The 21,467-nt window shown below is 43.4% G+C and overlaps 3 protein-coding genes across 3 annotated transcripts in view; all 3 read left to right on the forward strand.

The window, feature by feature from the left end:
- Window positions 1-29: 29 nt before the first annotated feature.
- Window positions 30-911, forward strand: LOC143136599 (peroxidasin homolog). The gene is made up of 2 exons (XM_076297342.1): window positions 30-298; window positions 671-911. The coding sequence occupies exons 1-2, from the start codon at window positions 73-75 to the stop codon at window positions 907-909; spliced, it is 465 nt and encodes a 154-aa protein (XP_076153457.1). The 5' UTR covers window positions 30-72; the 3' UTR covers window positions 910-911.
- A 4,584-nt stretch (window positions 912-5,495) lies between these two features.
- On the forward strand, window positions 5,496-15,097 carry cdc37 (cell division cycle 37 homolog (S. cerevisiae)). The gene is made up of 9 exons (XM_076288742.1): window positions 5,496-5,861; window positions 8,776-8,874; window positions 9,765-9,947; window positions 10,296-10,401; window positions 11,256-11,371; window positions 11,920-12,042; window positions 13,013-13,195; window positions 14,247-14,318; window positions 14,457-15,097. The coding sequence occupies exons 1-9, from the start codon at window positions 5,754-5,756 to the stop codon at window positions 14,616-14,618; spliced, it is 1,152 nt and encodes a 383-aa protein (XP_076144857.1). The 5' UTR covers window positions 5,496-5,753; the 3' UTR covers window positions 14,619-15,097.
- Window positions 15,098-18,925: 3,828 nt separating this feature from the next.
- The window catches only part of LOC143118668 (3',5'-cyclic-AMP phosphodiesterase 4C-like), a 23,957-nt gene continuing 21,415 nt past the window's right edge, over window positions 18,926-21,467 (forward strand). Inside the window, exon 1 of the mRNA XM_076279722.1 lies at window positions 18,926-18,967. Coding sequence (XP_076135837.1) covers window positions 18,926-18,967 — 42 coding nt within the window. The remainder of the gene's footprint in view (window positions 18,968-21,467) is intronic.

Genomic DNA, 21,467 nt, shown 5'->3' on the forward strand with positions numbered 1-21,467 from the left:
ATGAATAAATGTTAATGTTAATGTAAATGTTCTTCTGTGCTTACAGATAAACCCAGGGTGGTTAACACCAGTATGGATGTGTCCCTCAAACCAGAGAGTAGGCTGGACCTGATTTGTGAGGGCGAAGGCAACCCTAGCCCCTCGTATCTATGGAAACACAATGGGGCAGTTTTGGCCAGTGAGAACAAAACAACTCTCTCGATCGAGTCCGTCAGCTGGACCCACGCTGGAGTTTATGAGTGCATCATCACTAACACTCAAGGAGACGTTACTGTCAGCATTAAGGTCGATGTTGAAGGTGAGAGAAATCTTCTGAGCTCTTCTGTTGTTTAGATTACTGTATATCACTTATTAATCATTTATCATTATCACCATAGATGTGCCAGCTTCAACATTTTGAATAGATAAATAGTCTTTAGTCTTCAATGTCCTTAAGGGGATGATCGTTTTCACAGGTCATTCCATGTGGGTACAGCACTACATAAAACACCAGTGTCACACATGGCAACACATATAGCATGTGACACATAACATATAACATATCCCACACACCCATATGTCCCACACACCCCTACATACATAATGAATATTTGATAATGACTCAGTTGATAGGTTAAAGGGCTGGTTTACCTCGATTGACATGTTCTACTCCCTCTCTCTCCCTCGTCAGTGCCTTCTTTGACAGTCACTGGAGTCTTAGTGTGGATAGCAGGGATAGTAGCTGCGCTGGGCGTGGGAGTGGGCGTGGGCGCTGCCATTGTCGAGTACCGGAGGACCAAGAGGGGCCACTACCAGCTGAGGAAGCACAGGGCCAGAAGCAAAACTGTAGAGGCAACAGCACTGCAAGAGACAGCAGCTGTGGCTCATCATCAGGAGAAAGAGAAAGACTACAGACACACCTGGCTCTGAATACAAGAGTGTCATTCCACGTCAGTTCAACCAGGGCCCATGCACTTAGGTCTCAAAAAATTCTGAAAAAATTACCAGGTGTACCTATGTTACCCAGGAGACACACTGTAAAATTACTCTTATGTAAGATCAATACTTTCCAAGATACAGCCAGTTTTACAGGGGGAGGGGGGTGTCGATTTTGTTCGGGCTCTTTTTTTTGTCAAAGTTCACAAGCCCACAGCGCAAGAACTAAACCATGTAGGAGGCTCAAATTTTGCATGCTGGTACATAAATAGGAATAGTATGTAGCAAAATCGTCACGTTTGGTCTGGATAATCCTGCATGGTCATAGTTGTCCCTCAAAGTTGATACAAATTTTATTGGAGTTTTTGGCTGGGCTCTGTTTAAGCCTTCAGAAGACATATTTGTACTCGACATAGGCTCTTGATTTATTTTCCTTACTGAGATAAGTAGAAACACTCTCACAAAAAGCAATGAACAGAAAATAAATCCCTTCAGGGTCTGAACAGCAGACCTCACAAGTCTGAAAAATAATTTTGGTTATCATTTTCAGAGCACCCAAACACCTTGTGGGAATATACAAAGATTTTTTAAATATGTTTTTCCTTATTCTCCATGATCCCTTCTTTTTGAAAACACCAATTTGACTTGTCTTATGCAAATCTTTCTTTTTTATTTTCCACCCTGAACATGTGCAAAATGCCCCATTGACATCAATATGTTTTATAGTCACCACACTGCCACCTGTGGTTGTATAGAGTAACCTGTGGTAGCTCTATACAAAACATATTGATGTCAATGGTGCATTTTGCCCATGTTCAGGGTGGAAAGTGAAAAAGAAAGATTTGCATAAGACAAGTCAAATTGGTGTTTTTAAAAAGAAAAGATCATGGAGAATAAAGATAAAAAATCTTTGTATATTCCCACAAGGTGTTTAGGTGCTCTGAACATGATAACCAAAATGATTTTTTAGACTTCTAAGGTCTGCTGTTCAGACCCTGAAGGAATTTATTTTCTGTTCATTGTTTTTTGTGAGAGTGTTTCTACTTATCTCAGTAAGGAAAATAAATCAAGAGCCTATGTTGAGTACAAATATGTCTTCTGAAGGCTTAAACAGAGCCCAGCCAAAAACTCCAATAAAATTTGTATCAACTTTGAGGGACAGCTATGACCATGCAGGATTATCCAGACCAAACGTGACGATTTTTCTACATATTATTCCTATTTATGTACCAGCACGCAAAATTTGAGCCTCCTACATGGTTTAGTTCTTGCGCTGTGGGCTTGTGAACTTTGACAAAAAAAAGAGCCCGAACAAAATCGACACCCCCCTCCCCCTGTAAAACTGGCTGTATCTTGGAAAGTATTGATCTTACATAAGAGTAATTTTACAGTGTGTCTCCTGGGTAACATAGGTAAACCTGATAATTTTTTCAGAATTTTTTGAGACCTAAGTGCGTGGGCCCTGGTTGAATTGACGTGGAATGACCCAAGAGAAAATCACAGGGTTTTGATTTTGTCTGTTTTGGGTTTTGTTTTGTCTGTTTGTCTGTTCATGTTTTGGCACTTTGAGTTGTATGTTTGATGAAATCTTTTAATTTACAGTGTGACAGGTACAAGGATATGATGGGATGGAAAGGACATTTAGCAGCAAGAAGGAGGAAGAAGCAAAAGACTTAGAGTGAGAGAGAGAGAAAGAGAGAGAGACAGAGAAAGAAAGAGAAGACTCACTCCTTCATGTATAGCCTATTAAGGCCTACAAATAAAGAACAAAATGGTCATTAGTATGCTGCAACTGAAATCCAGCTTCCTAGCCATGAAAGAAGGGAAATGCACATGTTCTGTTTGTTAATATGAGTCGTTGTGCTTTCCTTGATGGCTATGAGAATAAAAATATATTTGTTTTTATTATTCATTTCTAACCAACATTTCATTTTGGAACATCTCAACGAGAATGAAAACACAATACAAAAAATATATATCAAATACATATGTGAGATAGCCTAGCTCATGTGCCTGTGTGAATTGTCTTCTCATCAAGTCACATGGTCTAGCCTAAAGTCTTTTCCAAGATTATGGTAAGGTTACAGACGGTGGATAGAAGCTTTTCCAGGCAGTGTCTCACAGCACACAGAAAAGATTATTGGGACTGAGGTCTCTGGTGATTTTTCTTGGCTCTGTAGGTTAGGAGGCTACTCACATCTTCTTATAGCCTGAAGGTTTGAAAGTAGCCTTCCCTGGTCAGTGGTCCACGTTCAACTGACCTCACCCTCTGCAGGGCTTACTTAAACACATATAAAAACTTCTTACAAGTCATTGTGCCAGGATATTGGATTTGTAACAATAATCAAGGAGTAGGCTAGTAAAAGTAACCTAGTATTGCCTAATAATGTGCAGCCTATGGTTTGTTTCTTCATGACAATGCATGGGCTTATAGCCAACCGTTTACTGGCATTTTTGCAATTTTTTGTTGTTATTCACATATAGGCCTAGGCTACAGTCCAACCCAGAATTGAATTATTTTATTCTGTTCGCCTATTGGGTTAGTCTATCTGTTGTTGATATTTGTTTGTTTGCTTGTTGAGGAGGGAAAAAAAATCTGGCCTAGGCCTACTCATTAGTAGTGATGTGCCCAATGAAGCGAGGCTTCGGAACTTGTGTCGAGCAGAAAGGGGCGTGCCAGATGAAGCCCCGGTTCGAGGCTTGTGTCGTTTCCATAAAAATCACGTGACTGATGACAAACGAGGCCTCGGTTTGTGAGTGTGACGTCTGAAGCAGAGAATGTCTAATAACGGGAGAACTGCCACTCTCGGAAAACTTCCGGTTTCTGAACTGGTTGCAGTTCCTTCTGTGGTTCCACATGAGGGCGCTCGTCCACGAGTGCAGAATGCATGGAGGTCTATGGAGCTGTACCCCTCAAAATCCACTTTTCTCAGGATATAATTTTTTTTCAAGTAATTTGAATATTGTACTCGAAAGGGGAGGCAAAGGAAATACACTTGGTGGAGTATTATATTTTTTAAAGTCACTTAATTGTTCTAAAAAGCCTTTCAAATGTGTCAATGACGTCACTCATTAGCACAATGCTAGCGTGTTATGGGCAACAACGACCCAAACTGTAAGAAATCAAAAGGACATAAGTACTCGTTCATTCAACTTTTGACCTATAACCCATGTTGAAGTTATATAAACTACAATCAAATCTGAGATTTGTCAACGACAATCAGGTGAAAGAGACAAATTTAGCCGTCTAGCTCCATTGACTCCCATTCATTCTGCACTCATGGCGATCGCCCCCAGTGGAAATCTGGTGGAACTGCAACCAAAATTCGGTACAATGGGACTTAATACGGAGTGGCAAGGCTCTCCGTAGACGGGCTCTGTCTGAAGCTTCGTTTGGGACACACACCCACGTGACTGCTTCGGAATCTGACTCAAAGGCACAAAATTGCGCGAACCAGGGCACCCGCTCTAGTGTCGGAATGAGTTGTGTTGTATTGCAAGAGTCAGGCGAAATTTGTGGGAAGCCCTGTTTTATATAGGATGCTTTCTCTGTTTGGGAATTTACGTTCTTTTCTTTCGGAAAATGCCCATAATCCATAATATCATGCACATAGAAATAAAGAAGAAATAGCCTAGGCCTAGCCTAAAGCTTTGCCATTTATTAAAACGTGTCTGTGTTGCATTCTTGTCTCAACTTCAATCATGTAGCCTAATTTAAAAGCAATACAGGCTAATAATTTCTATATGTAGGCTTAACAATAATGGCTGACATAATATTTTCCTTTTATTGAAAGTTTGATTCATGAAACGTCAATGTTGGGCCATATAGGGTTTGGTTTAATTAGGTGCCTGGTCGTTTCCTTTTCACTCTCGTCCGTAGCGTGTTGAGGTTGATAATACTTCGTACTGGTTCAGAAGCTAAGTAGTGTCTACTGCGGGCGTTAAGTGGATGGTAGACCGATTGTATCATTGACTGGGATAACATGATTTCACGACTCCACGGAAACACCAATCTTCACGTGATAAAGAGTGACGGCATTATGTTGCCTAATCGTATTTTATTGTATTGAATTGAGACAAACAGAAGTGCAAATTTCTTGCAACACTTTTAATGTAATGAACGAGAACATTTCGAAGCTTTGGCATTGTGTTGAACGTTGTAGGCATTCTTTTCAATAGTTCGTGGTTGCGATAATTTATGCAAACCACCAGATGTCGCTGTGTTTTCCTTGTCTTTCATGTTTCGAAGCTTCGGCACATTACTCGGCACATTAGGGAAATGTGTCGAGTAGCGCTCGAGGCTTCATTTACCCATCACTACTCATTAGTATGGCAAAGCAGGGACTAAACTTTAGTCGGCTAGCAGGTCTTTTGTCGACATCTTGTGGCAGCATTAATTGCCAAACGATAGAGTCCCTCTTCTTTGTTAAACTCTTTGACTCTTTTAGGGTGAAACAACTCGAATTGTATTATAATCTTATCTCTTTGACTTTCATAAAATATTTCATATATAGGCCTACCGTAACATACTTAGCCTACTTTTTTTTTTATCTGGTATCTAGGGAGTGGAGTGACATGACTGCTGCTGCCAGTGCAGAAGAGGCGCAGGATTATTACGTCTTCAAACGGAAGCAAAGGATATTTCCAGAAAAGACTTGTGGAGCCCAGAAACGTCGGTTGTAGTTTCTCGCATTGGCGTGGCTTCTTAGTTTCCTTTCCATAGCCTTACACAACGATTACAAAGGACATAGTGTATTTTACCATTTGTACCGTGCTTTCCGAGTTTAAAGCGTCTGGGCTCGTTGTAGCACGCATAACGGCAAGTTAAGACCATCAGTATGACGACCATTGACTACAGCGTGTGGGACCATATCGAGGTGTCAGACGATGAAGACGACACACACCCTAACATCGATACGCCTAGTCTTTTCAGATGGCGACATCAGGTTATTCAAACTTATACTTGTTTTCGTCTGTCTAACACATTTTTCTCAGTCGAATTAATGCAAGGAGCAGCATGGTATTGTGGTCAAATTTTGCTGCTGCCAAGTTAGCAAAGTGTTGCTAACATTAGCTTGATAGCTAGCTAGCTACCTGGCTAATCAGTTCTAGTGTTTCCCACCTTGTTGATAAGTTGTTCTTGTTTGTTTGAATGATCACTTTTCCATAAATAAGAAGACTCCTTTTCAAGCAGGCACGTCAAAAGGTCAAATTTGTGTTTAGCACATTGAATCTCAACAATAATGTACACTAAGTTATGAGGCTAATGCACAAGGCTAGTTTGGTTCACTTCTATCATGTTTCCTCCTTGGCTAATGATAGAGTAACTGCTATCTCATAAAGAACGATTTAAAATGTGCGTGTAGGATTTATTAGGTGATGGCAAAGTAGGTTATGTCTTCGTAGGAGATGTGGCGAAGTTGATTAGCTCGACAAGTTCGTCTGTGACATGGCCTTTTTTGTTGGCTAGTCAGCAACATTAAATATGCGTCTTTTTAACATCAGTTTATGTTTTAACTTCAACGTCGTGAGCATTGCAGAGGACGTGAACAGCATGACTGGTGACGCCTGCATTATTGACGATTGATGGATGCCAACTATAGATCATCACAGAGTGGCCAAGGATGAGAGGACCTTAACGTTAATGTTGCTGATACTGACATGGACCTTTGCCAGTGACGTATTGCTTGTACAAAGGCTTGTATACACTTGTATGGCCAGACTGTAAAGTAGGCTTGCCTGACAGAGGCGAAACATTGCACACTCACTTGTTAGATTGCAGTGCAGAAGTGTGTGTGTGTGTGTGAGTGTGTGAGAGGAGAGAATGTGTTGGCACGCCACCCCCTTGCTTGTTTCATAGATGTGGCTCAACTTGGTGCAGTGTTTTCAGCTGACTGACTGACCTTGCAGGACAGGAGAGGAGAGTGGTGGGTTATTTGGCTAGCTGCACACAGTGAATTAGAGGACCGTGTGTTGTATTTCATGTGACTGTGTGTGTTATGCGTTATGTACTGTTTGAATGTTGTTGTTTTGAATGTTTGAATGTTGTTGTTACAGCACACTGCTCCCCCCCCCCCCCCCCCCCCCCCAATACACAGCACATTGTCTCATGAGGAAGCTTCTCCAACACACATTGCACACTGCCCTCTCCCCACATACACAGCACACTATCCCATCTCCCCTGTCATCCCCCCAACACACACACCAAGACCCCTGGCAGTTGGGTTAGCCCCTTGAGCCGTGGATCTGCCCAAGGTTTCTTCCTTGGTAAGGGAGTTTTTCCTTGCCCCTGTTGCTCTTGGGTGCTCCTTGTTGGTGCCACCCCCCCCCCCCCCCCCAATCCCAATCCTCCCCCACCTTTCTTATGCAGCCCTTGCCACTTAATCTACTAAACCCCTCTTCTACTGCACTTTTTACCCCCCCCATAAATGCACAAATAGGCTGACACCAGACATAATTTCACTGCATTTCTTACTTCCAGTAACTATATGCATGTGACAATAAACTTCCTTGTATCCCTTGTATCCTTTTTATTTTGTAATGAACACAATAAAGCACATTCTTAACAGCTACTAGTCTGTATAGCAAGAGAGTATTGAATCTAGAATCTTTGAAGGTTTCCTTTGACTCTGTTGTATGAGAAAATGTACCAAAAGTATCCACAATCAAAACTAGAGCATGAAGTCCTTCAGAATTTTTCTTGCTGTGTTTCAGTGGTCCAAATGGCTGTGTCAGTGGTCCAAATTGTCCAATTGTGTTTCAACGATGTAAAATGTTTATATCTTCTATCAATATTCTCCAGTATCTTCTACCAGTTTAGCCACCCCACCCCTTGGCTTTAAAGTGAATTTGAAGCGTAAGTTCCTCAGGGCTTAAATTTCACTGCCGGTATTGCGCAAAATTTGTTCAAGTCCCGCAACTCTAGCCATCATAATGCGAGAAATTCCCGCATACACTTTTACAGCCTGTCTGATGACGTTAATATAATCATGAAGTGGCGTGAATGCGGTGCTATTGACCGGACGGATCAACTACCGAGTTGAATTGAACATAGCCTCATGCAGACGCAGACACACACACACACACACACAGAGAGAGAGAGAGAACCACTTTGAGCTTACGCAAATAGGCTACGCAACCATGGCAAACTTTTACATCTGGAAAGAGTTCCTTGGAAACTATCCTGCTAGCTCAGGTCACGGCACTTGATCCCAGAAAGATTGTCTTCAACTTGTTAGTTTTTTGAACATTAATTTTATCTAATGACCTAGAAAACATAATGAATTGCATCCACATATCATTATGCACTATGCATAACTTTTATTCACTAGCGACTAGCCTAAACCCGTCAGGCTGAAGGGTGGCTAATTACTCTCACATGTTTTCTTAAAGTGACAGGCACTCAATTACACCAACTCATCACCAATGTGCACTCAATTAGACCTACACACCACATTAAAGATAAACGTCAATATGAAGCATTCAAATTACTAAATATGTTTAGCTACTAGTAATTACTAGTAAAATGCTATTATTAACTAAATTCACTCTATATGAATTTAAAAATATCTGAAGATAGATAGAAACATATCACATAAGCCATCATTTTCAGTGTGTGTTTGTGTGTGTGTGGAGAGTCGAGCAGAATCTAGGATGTCCACTGTTGTGAATGATCCCACTACAGTATTTTTACTGATGACGTCAGGGTGGTGGGGCCCCCAAAACCAAACACTTTTTTAAAAAAGTATCGAAATTGCAACCCCCCCCCCCCCCCCCCCCTAAATTCTGTAAATCCCCCCTACATGAATAACCTAAGGGGTTACTGCTTCCTGTTGTGTGTCATCTTCCTGTCTCTTGCAGGCGCGTGTGGAGCGGATGGAGACCTTTCAGAAGAAGGGCGAGGAGCTGGAGAAGGTGCTGACTGACAGCAAGAAGAAGCTAGCGGACGCCCAGAAAAAGGTGAAGCCATGATGCCTGCTAACCAGTACACACACACACACACACACAGCCATACCCATACATAGCTGGAGAAGGCACTGGCTGTTAACTAGTACACACACACACACTGGCAGCCAGCTAGGATTCACCACAACATCACACTGTTTGATCTAAACAGGGTTTAGCTTCAAAGCACAAAAATCGAACGTCAGTATAGAAACTTAATCTTGTATCAGTGCTATTAAATGTTATTATATGTGTTATTAAAATTAGACTCCTTGATTATAATCCCTTGACAATTTATGCTTAAAACGATCCCAAGCTCTGTACGAAAAACAAAGAGAGGCTGGGGTGGAGCGGTACTCAGTAGCTCATGTCAATCAACAGCATCCCATAAGTTGCCTGTATAGCCATGTTCACCTAGAGAGCTCTGGACCTTTTGTGACCTCATGACCCTTCTTTCTCCTTCCTGAACTGTGTGGATGTGTGACTCCTTTAACCACTGCACTTGCAATGAGTACCTGGTTTTGGCTAACATCTTTAGATGACAAAAGTGAAAAGATTCAATAGACTTTTTGTCAAATTTCTCTGTGCAGTCCTGTAGCCCCCTGACCTCTTGACTGTCTCTTTTCCAAAATACACCTCTGGGGGAAAAAAGAGAGAGAAAGAGAAACCACCTTTAAAACAATTTTAAATTTCAATTTAATTGTACTTATAGAGCGCCAACACATTACACATGTCTCATGGCGCTTTACAGAGTGTTAAACAATCAGAGAACAACATACACACAACAGACATACAGTACCTTTCTCCACTGCCAATAGAATGGACATGCGGTAGAAATATATAAATAAATATAAAGGACGCCTGACATGACATTGTGACCCCGTCCTCCATTCCACCTGTGTCAGGTGCGTGATCTGGAGGGCGCAGCCACAGACGAGGCGAAGGCGGAGCTGGCGAAGGCGCAGGCGGAGGAGAAGCAGGCGCGGAGGGAGGAGCGCGCCGCCGAGAAGAAGCTGGACGAGTACCACCGCGAGGAGAAGAAGCAGCCCTGGAACGTGGACACGCTCTGCAAGGAGGGCTTCAGCAAGGTGAGCCACACTGGAACACTTGCGCGCACACACACACACACACACACACACACACACTCACACACACTCACTCACTCACTCGCATGCTCACACACACACACACACACACACACACTTGCTTGCTCGTACACACTCACACACACACACACTCACACTCACTCACTCATTCACACACTCACTCACTCACTCACTCCTATACTATTACCTGTCACACAAAAGGGATACATTTACCAGGGAAAAAGTAAATAACAACCATAAAAGCAACAAGGAAATAACAGTAACAACATAAACAAAATGCCTCGCTGTCTTTAACGTGATCCCTCCCTTTGATCCTCTCTCTCCTGTCAGAGTGTGCTGAACATCAAGCCCGAGAACCAGGAGGAGACGGAAGACGAGAAGGAGGAGAAGCATAAGACCTTCGTGGAGAAGCACGAGAAAGAGATCAAACACTTTGGTGAGTTGAGAAAGAGATCAAACACTTTGGTGAGTTGAGAAAGAGATCAAACACTTTGGTGTGTTGGGAAAGAGATCAAACACTTTGGTGTGTTGGGAAAGAGATCAAACACTTTGGTGAGTTGGGAAAGAGACCAAACACCTTTGGTGTGTTGGGAAAGAGATCAAACACTTTGGTGAGTTGAGAAAGAGATCAAACACTTTGGTGTGTTGGGAAAGAGATCAAACACTTTGGTGTGTTGGGAAAGAGATCAAACACTTTGGTGAGTTGGGAAAGAGACCAAACACCTTTGGTGTGTTGGGAAAGAGATCAAACACTTTGGTGTGTTGGGAAAGAGATCAAACACTTTGGTGAGTTGGGAAAGAGACCAAACACCTTTGGTGAGTTGAGAAACAGATCAAACACTTTGGTGAGTTGACAAACCGATAAAGGTACAGTAATTTATTAGCCGTGTAATTATTTACCACCGCTCCTTGGCCAGGTAGAACAGTTAATTTGTGAAAGTGTACAGGGGGAACCAATACAACTTCGAGTGATTTTTGGAATAGAAACTGTACTTTGTGTGCATCCAGCTGTGTACAGTATTTCGCCTTGCCTTGTGATGAAATACAATGTCCTCTGCCAGTGTAGAAGATCTAAAGCCCTGTACTTGTGTATTATACACCATTAGTGCATATTCTATTCCGTTAGCATTAGCATACCCTAAGTTTAAGTTATAACCAAAACAAATATATCTATAACTATATATATTGTATATTTAGATTAGATATATTTGTTTTGGTTATAACTTAAACTGGTGGTTTATGGTACTAATATATTTTAAATGGAGTTATTTTCCCGTACCTTTTCCCCAGGTATGATGCGGCGCTGGGACGATAGCCAGAAGTACCTGTCGGATAACCCCCACCTGGTGTGCGAGGAGACGGCCAACTACCTGGTGATCATGTGCATCGACCTGGAGGTGGAGGAGGTAAGGCTCACTCACACTCGATGGGGCCAACTGCTGAGTAGGTGTAGTGATGTTTCACCCCTCTGTCTTTTCCTCAAGTGTGTGTGTGTGTGTTTGTGTGTGGCTCACTCACACTCAGTGTTGGCAACTGATGAATGGATGAATGCACATGTTTATTTTTTGGGTGCTTTGACTTTTGGGTGAACTTTTACCACAACGTCTTTTTTATCAGGTGTCTGTTTGTCTGTTTCTGTCTGTCTGTCTGTCTCTTCTCTTTGTCTTTTCATACTGTATGTGTGTGTGTGTGTGTGTGTGTGTGTGTGTGTGTGTGTGTGTGTGGTGAGTTATCTCTCTGACTCACTGTCTTCATGCTTTTGTATATGTGTGTGTGCACAAAAAAGTGTATGTAATTTTTTTATGTGTATGTGAGACCTGTCTTTTGACCTCTCTTGTAGTGTGTGTATGCATGTGTTTGTGCGCGCATGTGCGTGCGTGTGTGTGTGTGTCCCGTCTCCGCGTGTGTGTGTGTGTGTCCCGTCTCCTGACCTCTCCCTCCTTCTCCGTAACAGAAACACGCGCTGATGGAGCAGGTGGCCCACCAGACCATTGTCATGCAGTTCATTCTGGAGCTGGCCAAGAGCCTCAAGGTCGACCCCCGCGGCTGCTTCCGCCAGTTCTTCACCAAGATCAAGGTCAGCAAGGGCCCAGGAATACACCCCCAAACACACACACACGTACACACACACACACACACGTTCACACACGTACACACACACACACACACGTACACACACACACATACACACGTACACACACACACACACACGTTCACACACACACACGTTCACACACACACACACACACGTTCACACACACACACACACACACACACACGTTCACACACACACACACACACACATTCACACACACACACACACACACACACACACGTACACACGTACACACACAGACAGTCAGTCAGTCCATAAAAGTCTTCCTGTATTTATCCTAATGTAGCCTAAAAAAAACTACTCAGCTACTAATTAGACTCCACTGGAAACCTGTAGTGCGAAGTCCCATGGCGTGGGGCCAGTGTGACGAGGGGACGGAGGAAGCCTGTTGCTGTGGTTACTTAACAAACATGAGACCTAAAGCAGATCTTGGCATATTTTTGCCTTTTTAATGGAATTGCCTTTGTGACAACATTGCACTAATGTCCCCTTTCAAGAGAGTTCCATTTATCAGCATCATAGTTGGCCCCACAAGGCTTCCGTTTTAACATTCCATATGTTATCTTAATGCAGAGGAAGTAGATTGGGGCCCAAATAGAACGTTCAAGCATTGTTTTTGTTTTTATTGTTGAAAGGGTCTATTATGAGTAATCAATGCTAACATCAGTGGAGAAAAGGCTAGCATGAAGAATCCCTTCCTCCTTCCTTCCTGAGTAACAATCAGAAATATCTTTGGAAATGTAATGAATGGTTGTTCACAAACTGTGCCTCAAGTTAAGCTTATATTAGAAAGTCCACTCTGTCCTGAAGAATCCCTTTGTACGTTGCCTTAAATTTACTTACGCCTGCCTCCTGTGTCGTAGCATCATCGGTGTGTTGGTTTAAATTGTGACGTAATTGTCTCTCTCTCTTTTTCTCTGTCTTTCTCCAGACTGCAGACCAGCAGTACCAGGATGCCTTCAACGATGAGCTGGAGTCGTTTAAGGAGCGCGTGCGTGGCCGGGCGAAGATCCGCATCGAGAAGGCCATGAAGGAGTACGAGGAGGAGGAGCGCCAGAAGAGGCTCGGCCCCGGGGGTCTGGACCCTGTGGAGGTCTACGAGACCCTGCCCGAGGTGCGCTCACACACACACACACACTAGCACACACACACACACACACCAGCATACACACACACACACACACACACACACACACACACACACACCAGCATACACACACACACACACACACACACACACCAGCACACACACACACACACACGCACACACCAGCACACACACACACACACACACACACACACACACACACACACTAGCATACACACTAGCATACACACACACACACACACACACACACACTAGCATACACACACACACACACACACTAGCATACACACACACACACACACTAGCATACACACACTAGCATACACACACTAGCATACACACACACACACACACACACACTTACACCCTCACAGGTACACTCACATATATACTCACTTAAATACACACTGGCATACACACACACACACACTCAATTACACTCACGCAGTTACGTACCTGTACACACTTGCGCATTCATACACTTATGCGAGCACACGCCCTCACAGTTACACTCACATACACACTGGCACACACACTCACACAGTTACTCACATACACACTGGCACACACACACACCCTCACTTACACTCCACCAATAGTTATAGGACTCACCAAATAATCTTTTTGATCCTTGGGTCATTTCATTTCAAATAATTATCTAGCTACAACTTTGACACAACTTTGCCTATGTATTAAATGAAATATGTAAGGGCTAATTTATTGTTGGTATATTACCGGAAAATAAGTCCCAGCAGGACGATCAGGATCCCGATGCGAAAGCCGATAAGCGATAAGTGAACCAACTACTCGAGGAATTGTATGAAAGACATGAAAAACCCTTTTTCCTTGACTGTCTGTTATACAGAATTATCAGACTTCCGAACGTTGGGAAGGCCCATTCAAGTGAATGGAGCATTCTACAGCATTATGAAGAGCTGTGTAATAAATACGTTTGAAAGTAGACACATTCACAAAGATCTGTGGTTCCTTTAGATCACAAAAGATTGACCTGAAATGATTGTCGTTGTTCATGGATGATGCCATATCCTCTCTACAGGGGATGCAGAAGTGCTTTGACGAGAAGGACATCTCGTTGTTGCAGGATGCTATCAGCAAAATGGACCCTACGGTTAGTGTGTGTGTGTGTGTGTGTGTGACAGAGTGTAATACAATGATTTCTATTCAGATATGGTAATGTCAACTAGTAAGGCTGTCTAAGCAAAGAATTGTTCTAAATGTTCTAAATTGTTCTAAACGTCTCCCCTAGGAGGCCAAGTACCACATGAAGCGCTGCATCGACTCAGGGCTCTGGGTTCCCAACTCACGGACAGACGGCGACGACGATGACAAGGAGGACGATAAAGACGACGAGCCAAAGTATGAAGAAGTGAAGAGAGAAACAGCGGAAGAAGAAAAAGAAGAGAAATGACTTTGAGATCCAAAACTCCCCAACACACCCCGCCCTCCCCTCTCCCCCTCTCCATCCTGTCATGAACCTGTTTCTAGCCCTCTCCCAGCCCAAACCAAAACTACATTTCCCAGGGTGCTCTCTTTCTTTCCCCACACTTCCTCATCCTGCATTAAAACAACTGGTCATGGTTTCCAAATGTTCTTGGTGCAATTGGAGTGCAGATACCATAGATAGCTTGTCATAACTGAGCTAGTGAAATGCTTAAATGGAAACCGGTGTGTTTGAAATGGTGTGGTGGTTATTAACCAAATGATTAGCTTCTGCTAACCACGGCTTAAGTGTTGCCAGCCTTAAGCTGGTTCACACTTGCTGGACTTCACAATTGTCTAGTCTTAACTACGGCTTTCAACTCTGCTCAGTGCAACGCAGTAGCGCAGACATTAACACATCAGGTAATACTCCTGTTAATGAACTGGTGGATAAAGAATGAAGTAATTTTTTTTTTTAAAAAGTAGATCCTCCTGAGGCATCCTCCTGGGTGAGAGCCAGAACCTTCTCCCCCGCTGTGGTTACGCTGGCGGCGCATCGCAGATCCACAGTCTGTTTTTTTGGTGGTGCTGCTCACACCGGAGCTTCACCTGAGTGGGACCAGGCTCTGGTGTGGGCCAGACCCTATGGTAACATGCATGCGTGACTGCTGTGCTGCTGGGACTCGTGGAGTGCTGTGGGTTTTTTTTTTTTTTTTTTTTTTTCCACTATGGCTAAAGCAGGATGAGTAAATGTGATTATCAGCTTTTGGAGATGTGCTCTCTCTCTCTCTATTTCTCTGTCTTTCTCTATCTCTCTCTCTTTCTCTCCCTCCCTTCTATTTGACCCATAATCCTGTTTGTCCTGCATGACTGAAGCCACACACCCCCCCCCCCCCACACACACACGCACACACACACCCCCCCACACACACACACATGCACACACACACACCCCCCCCCCCACACACACACACACACACACACACACACACACACACACTCACACTCCCTCTCCAAACTCTTCAATTAACCCCACTGTCTACCCTCTTCGTAGATGCGCAATGCCATTTTAATTTTATCCGTTTTGTTTTGTGTTTTTGTTTTTGTTTTAGTTTTAAGTTTTTTTTGTTTTTTTTGTATTACTCACTATATGATTGTCACTGTTGGTTAGACAGAAACTAGGCTAAGTTCCAAGGGGTACCTCTGGGCAATGATGGCAAGGCACAGGTGAAGGGTGACTGACCTGTCCAACATAGCGGTCGTGTTGGGGTCATAAAGTGACCGAGGTGACCGAGTAAGCAACGCTGGTGCGAATGTGGAGCCCTCGCTCTCCCCCTACCACTCCCCTCTGTCATCATCATCATCATCATCATCATCATCATCGAGTCACACTCGGTCACGTCTTTTCACTGATTACTTTTTTTTTCAGACCCCTCATGACTGACACCCGCCGCCCCTTCGTCATTCATTTTAGCACACACACACACCCCACCCCCGACCCCCACATCAACGTTCAACCCCTACTCTTTTTACTAGGACTCGTGTGTTTGTGTCTCTTAGTAAAGGTTCTGCTGTATAAAACGAAGCTCTGGCATTCCTGGTGGTTCTTTTGTGCTCAACATCAACTTGGAATGATACACACTGAAGTTTGCACCCTGGCCACAAGGTGGCAGTCTACCAACAAATCAGTTATTGATTACCGACAACATCCTAGTCAGATCCCATAGGCATATCATTTGCTTTTCACAACACCCTCATTCACTACAAAGCACACTATTGCATTTTTATCGGGATCTTAACTAGTTGCTGGAGTGGCAACTTGCTCTAAATACACTTATTTGTGTATTGACCATGCTACATATTAACACTATACATAATAAATGAATTGACTGCCTAAGTAAGTGGGTATTCATGAGAGCATTATGTGGTAAATGAGTTCCAAACAGAGTGACCTCAGTCTGTGACCAGTTTCTTAATAAGAGCTAATTACAGTAAGACTGGTAGACAGGTGTACAGCTCAGTCGACTTTTTAATTAACTCATGTGGCTGCATGTGGTTAGAAATGTTCTGTAAATGACCAGACATTGTGTTTAAACTACCGGTAGCAAGAACACAACATATCTACATGGAGGTGGTAGGTGACGCATAGGCCTGCGTTATTTGACCCTGCACAACAGTAGGCTACTGTAAATTACCAAATGAAAAGTGGGTGTGAATGTCAACCCTCACATGTATGATATTTCCTTCATTTTGTCAAATTTCAGAAAGCCCACCCTTCCTTAACACGGCTGCTCATACTGGCCAACGAAACATGTGAAGCTATTTCAGCATGTATGACCAATGTGTCGATGAGCAAAATGCGCAACTGCCTGTGGGATATCTCCCATAACGGCGCTTATATCAGAGGAGTAGCCTATGATGCGCGTTAGGCTACCCTCCAAGGCAGGCAGCGTTTTTGGGTTGGGATGCCGTATCAAACAAAATCTACCCCTTTCTCCTCCCCTCCCGCATGCGTGATGCACCACAATCGGCGCGCGCGTAGCCTATGTGTGTGTTAGTGGGTGGTGTATGCGCGCGGGGAGGCTGGCGGAGAGCAGTAGCGTATTGGGAGGAGGGCGCACCAGTCTCGCGGAGCAGCGGATATTCCCCAAGCCGTTGTGTGCTCTTTTCTATTTTTTTCCCTTCTGTACCGCCCTGACGGACTGTTCTCTGCAGAGAGAGAGGGGGGGACATAATCTGAACAATCTATCCATTGATATTGAGGGGATCAAGGTGAGTGTCAATGCGTGTGCGTGCGTGCGTGCGTGTGTATGTGTGTGTTTCACACCCCTGTCTGTGTGATTAGCCTACTGTCAGATCATCAATGTGACAGCCTACACGCTGTAACAGATGTGTAGCCTCGGTCGGCGCTGAACGTCTGTTGAATGTGTGTGTCTTTCGCGGTCATGTGTACAGCGTATCGAGCCTCCATGTACGTCGCATGTCATCGATGCCCTGTGTGTTTGTGTGTCGGGTTCCTTGCGGCTGTGCGAACATATTGGTGTCAGTATGTTAGGAATGGCGACTTGCTGTATTTTGACGCGTTACTGCGTTATAAAGCAATTACTTAATTGTCTCGCCAGTGAATGGCTTTCTCCCTCTCTCTTTGTGTGTTTCTTAGGCTATCCTTTTTTCGACGAAGGTGCATGTAAGCTTCACAGTGGGTGTGTTCTAACCTTTTGATTCTTAAATTGTTGACTGATCGGACACACTATTAGGCTGTTCATCGTTGGTAAAAGATGACATCGGATTCAGATGCATTGCGAGTGAGTGGCTTATAACCAGGGGTCGCACTTATAGAATAAATTCAGGTGAGTAGTGTCGGTTGTAAGTGATTTGACCTGGATTTGCCTGTCATCAAACTCACTTTTTCGATTGTGCACAGAAGCAGTATAGGCTACGGCCGAGGCTTGCCACGTTTTGCGTTGAGCCAGTCTGACTGTGGTGGTGGTTGATGCCTGTATAGCCTATGGAAGGGGTAGGCTACAGCAAACTCACATTGCTCACAGCTCATTTACTCAGGCCTAGGCTACTCCCCATTCTAGATAGGCTACATAACAGTCTTCAGGTGAGATATTGAATAACAATGTGGTTTTTTTTTTTTTTTTATCAGTTACTCAATATGAATAAATAGGTTTTGTGAATGTGTACAAATTTGGCAGAATGAAATTCAATGTGCTAGTAAATTAGTTGACTAATGGACACAAACAGCTGCAGGTTCCCATCTGTGACAATTCTTTTTTGTTAATGAAAATGTCACCTGTAGAATAACCATTCACATTTTCCATCTGTGTCTAGGCTTCTCACCATCCCACCCTGAATCAACTGGTAGTCTGGATCATGGTGTCTTTGGCCAACTCCTCCGGATCAATCAACCAATCAAAGTCTGGATTACTGTGAAGTCTTCGCAACAAGGAGTACATGACGGGATGGCAGCCTTTGCGTTCGGATATCGAATAACCAATCAGCAGTGGGATTACTAACCAAAGGGAAGCGGGAGCAATCAATCCAGGTCCAGGAGGGGGAAGACCTGACGTGCTCTTTTCCCTGCCTCCCTCCGCTTGTGATTGGTGGACGTTTTGGCTGCCCAGGCTACCTGGGTGACAGAGGCAGATGGGGGTGAAGGTGTGAGCCGGCCTGACCCCGGTTTGACCCCGGTTTGACCCTGGCGCGACCCTGTTTGACCTGGCTCTCCACCTGCTCTGCTGTCTGGGTTCCGCTCCGGTTCGTTCCGGAGCTAAGAACCAGCCAATCAGGATGAAGAAGAGCCGCAGCGTGCTGACTGTGACTGGAGAAGAGGTAGAGCATGCACACACACACACAGACAGGGGTGCAAGGTCCACACACAAACACACACACACACACACAGACAAACACATAGCCTACACACACACACACACACACACACACACACAGTAGCATTTGGAAGTTGCCTTTTATCAGAAGCCCCATTCAGACCAAGGAACCTTCACTTTCATGAAAGTGCAGGACAGAGTTTTTAACGGCTATATAAAACTTCTGTGAAGGTCACAAAACAAAACACCCATTTATTATGTCACATTAGAGGCAGTAATTACTTTTTTTTGTTCAGAAAGTAATTTCTAACTAAATCCTTATAGCCGTTACTGGGATTTTATACATGGACCATTGTGCTACCAGCGCCACGACCAGTGCAGACACCTTATGTGTGGGATGGTCAATAGACCCTTTCACAACGTAGGGACTTACTGCAGAACCTGCCGTTTTTAGAACCCCCTTTTGAGGGCTTTATGCAGAACGTCACGAGGCTAAACCGGTCTATTCACAGAGTTTGGTTCCAAACAGTCTCCGCTTGTTAACCCATATCATAGACTGCATACATACATACATATATATATATATATATATATATATATATATATATATATATATATATATATATATATTTGACAAAGACTGACGAAGGCCACAAGGCCGAAACATTTGTTACTTACCCCTGTTGCTACGTGAAAATAAATCAGCGAAAAATAAAAATAAATTGGAGTGTGACTGATCTTTGATTTTCTGCATAGGTATAGTATACAGTAGGCTGTACCTAAAACAGTGCTTTCTGTGTGCACCACTGATTAAATTGGACACTCAAAAGAAAAAAGATGGTTGTAAATAGTTTTCTTCATATGCTTTTGTACAAAACAATATATAAACATCATATTGAAACCACATTTAAAAAGCAGGTCAACAGTATTACCAATGACTAATCTGCCAATTGCTGAATCACTTTCAGAAATCTCATAATCAATGTTACCGTTCGACAAGTGGATATGATTAGACCTGTTTTCCAGTTCAGCCTTGTCATGTTCGACATTAAGCCCTTCATGCTGCACCAGCAAACTCCTAGCCTTGCCCCATCCGCACATTTTCATCTCACTAAGATAGCCTACTAGTCTGGCCTCTCTCCGCACTAGCAATCCAAGAAAGGTGGACAGATCAGGGACCAGAGGGAATGACGTTGGTTTCAAAATCAAAAAGTGTCAGTTGTAAAAAGTAGTAGCAACGCCTGCAAGCATAATTAAAAACTGCAGTCTGAAGAATGTGTAAATTGACACAGTAAATGTTAAAAAAAAACATTGTTTTCTGACTGCCAACGCGCTTAATTATAAGTTCGCAAAACTAGAAAGTGTAGGAAGTATCGTTAGGAATCCCTGAGCAGTGCGATTGGTAAAGCTGGATCAGTGATTTCAAAGACTACACCCATTATGCTGCTTAGGCAGCTTAGGCTGGAAACATTACCATTACCCACTGAACAGTGGCGTAACAAGCCCATGGCGGGCCCAGGTGCGAAAGCGCTACGCGGGCCCCATACTGGTATATATCGGCCCAGGATGAATTAGCTCTGATACATGCAATACACATTAAGGGTGACTTCAATTGTTTATGCAAAGGGCCTGAGGCACCGAAGTAGTTTAGTAGTTACAGATTACAATTTCAAATAAAGAACACACGACTACATAGGACCTATTACATGTGAAAACATTAAAAATTATTTTATTAACAGCCTGCAGGCCAGGGTAATCAAATATTAGGCTACTGCATTAACATCAACTCGCATGGAATTATGGGAACACTCAATGCGCTCAATGCGCCTCTTCAACCCTCTGCTGAAGCGTAGATTGCTTGCTTATAACCTCGCACTGCGCAGAAACAAAACTTAATGTAGCCTAACTTATTTAACCGTGCAGAAACCAAATAAAATAATTAATATGCATACAATCCCCAATATGCGCGAATTAGGCCATTAGAAGAAGGCCATCTTTCGTTGTGCAAAATCGTCAACGATGTTCCCAATATTTAATGCTGGCTCTCGTATTTTCAATGGACAGGATAGCTAACCCACTGAGCCTCTCCTGCCCCATGCTGCTCCTTAATAAGTTTGAGTTTGGAAAAAGATCGCTCAGCTGTTGCCACAGTTACAGGCAATGTCAGAAACAACATGAGAGCAGTACACACTTCCCCGAATGTGGATGTTACACTGTCATAATCTACCACCAGCATTTTGGCAAGTTGAAAAATAGATGACTTCTGTGAAATGTCCCTGCTATAATGGTCTGACAAACGTCTTGCCTTTTCAAGCAGTTCATCATCACCTGCAAGTTGAAGGGTCAGGACGTAAAGACTCAAACACATGACAAGTTTCCCGCATACTTGCAAATCTTTGGGAGAGCTGACTGATTATGATGTCCAGAGTTGCATTAAAAAGTATCTCTCTGCATCGGTTAAGCGCTCATCTTCCGATAGTTCGTCAAAGTGACGCTTCACTCTC

The sequence above is a fragment of the Alosa pseudoharengus genome, unplaced genomic scaffold (genome assembly GCF_046254945.1).
Source record: "Alosa pseudoharengus isolate Yale_2024_CS ecotype anadromous, Long Island Sound unplaced genomic scaffold, YU_APseudo_1.1 YU_APseudo_1.1_scf_1, whole genome shotgun sequence".
Classification (NCBI taxonomy): domain Eukaryota; kingdom Metazoa; phylum Chordata; class Actinopteri; order Clupeiformes; family Clupeidae; genus Alosa; species Alosa pseudoharengus.

Excerpts from the sequence above, each read along its gene's own strand:
- LOC143136599 (XM_076297342.1), top strand. The coding sequence starts at position 73 with ATGGATGTGTCCCTCAAACCAGAGAGTAGGCTGGACCTGATTTGTGAG. Across the intron at positions 299-670 it reads CATTAAGGTCGATGTTGAAG|TGCCTTCTTTGACAGTCACT; the intron begins GTGAGAGAAATC and ends CTCCCTCGTCAG.
- cdc37 (XM_076288742.1), top strand. The coding sequence starts at position 5,754 with ATGACGACCATTGACTACAGCGTGTGGGACCATATCGAGGTGTCAGAC. Across the intron at positions 9,948-10,295 it reads GCAAGGAGGGCTTCAGCAAG|AGTGTGCTGAACATCAAGCC; the intron begins GTGAGCCACACT and ends CTCTCCTGTCAG. Across the intron at positions 14,319-14,456 it reads TCAGCAAAATGGACCCTACG|GAGGCCAAGTACCACATGAA; the intron begins GTTAGTGTGTGT and ends CGTCTCCCCTAG.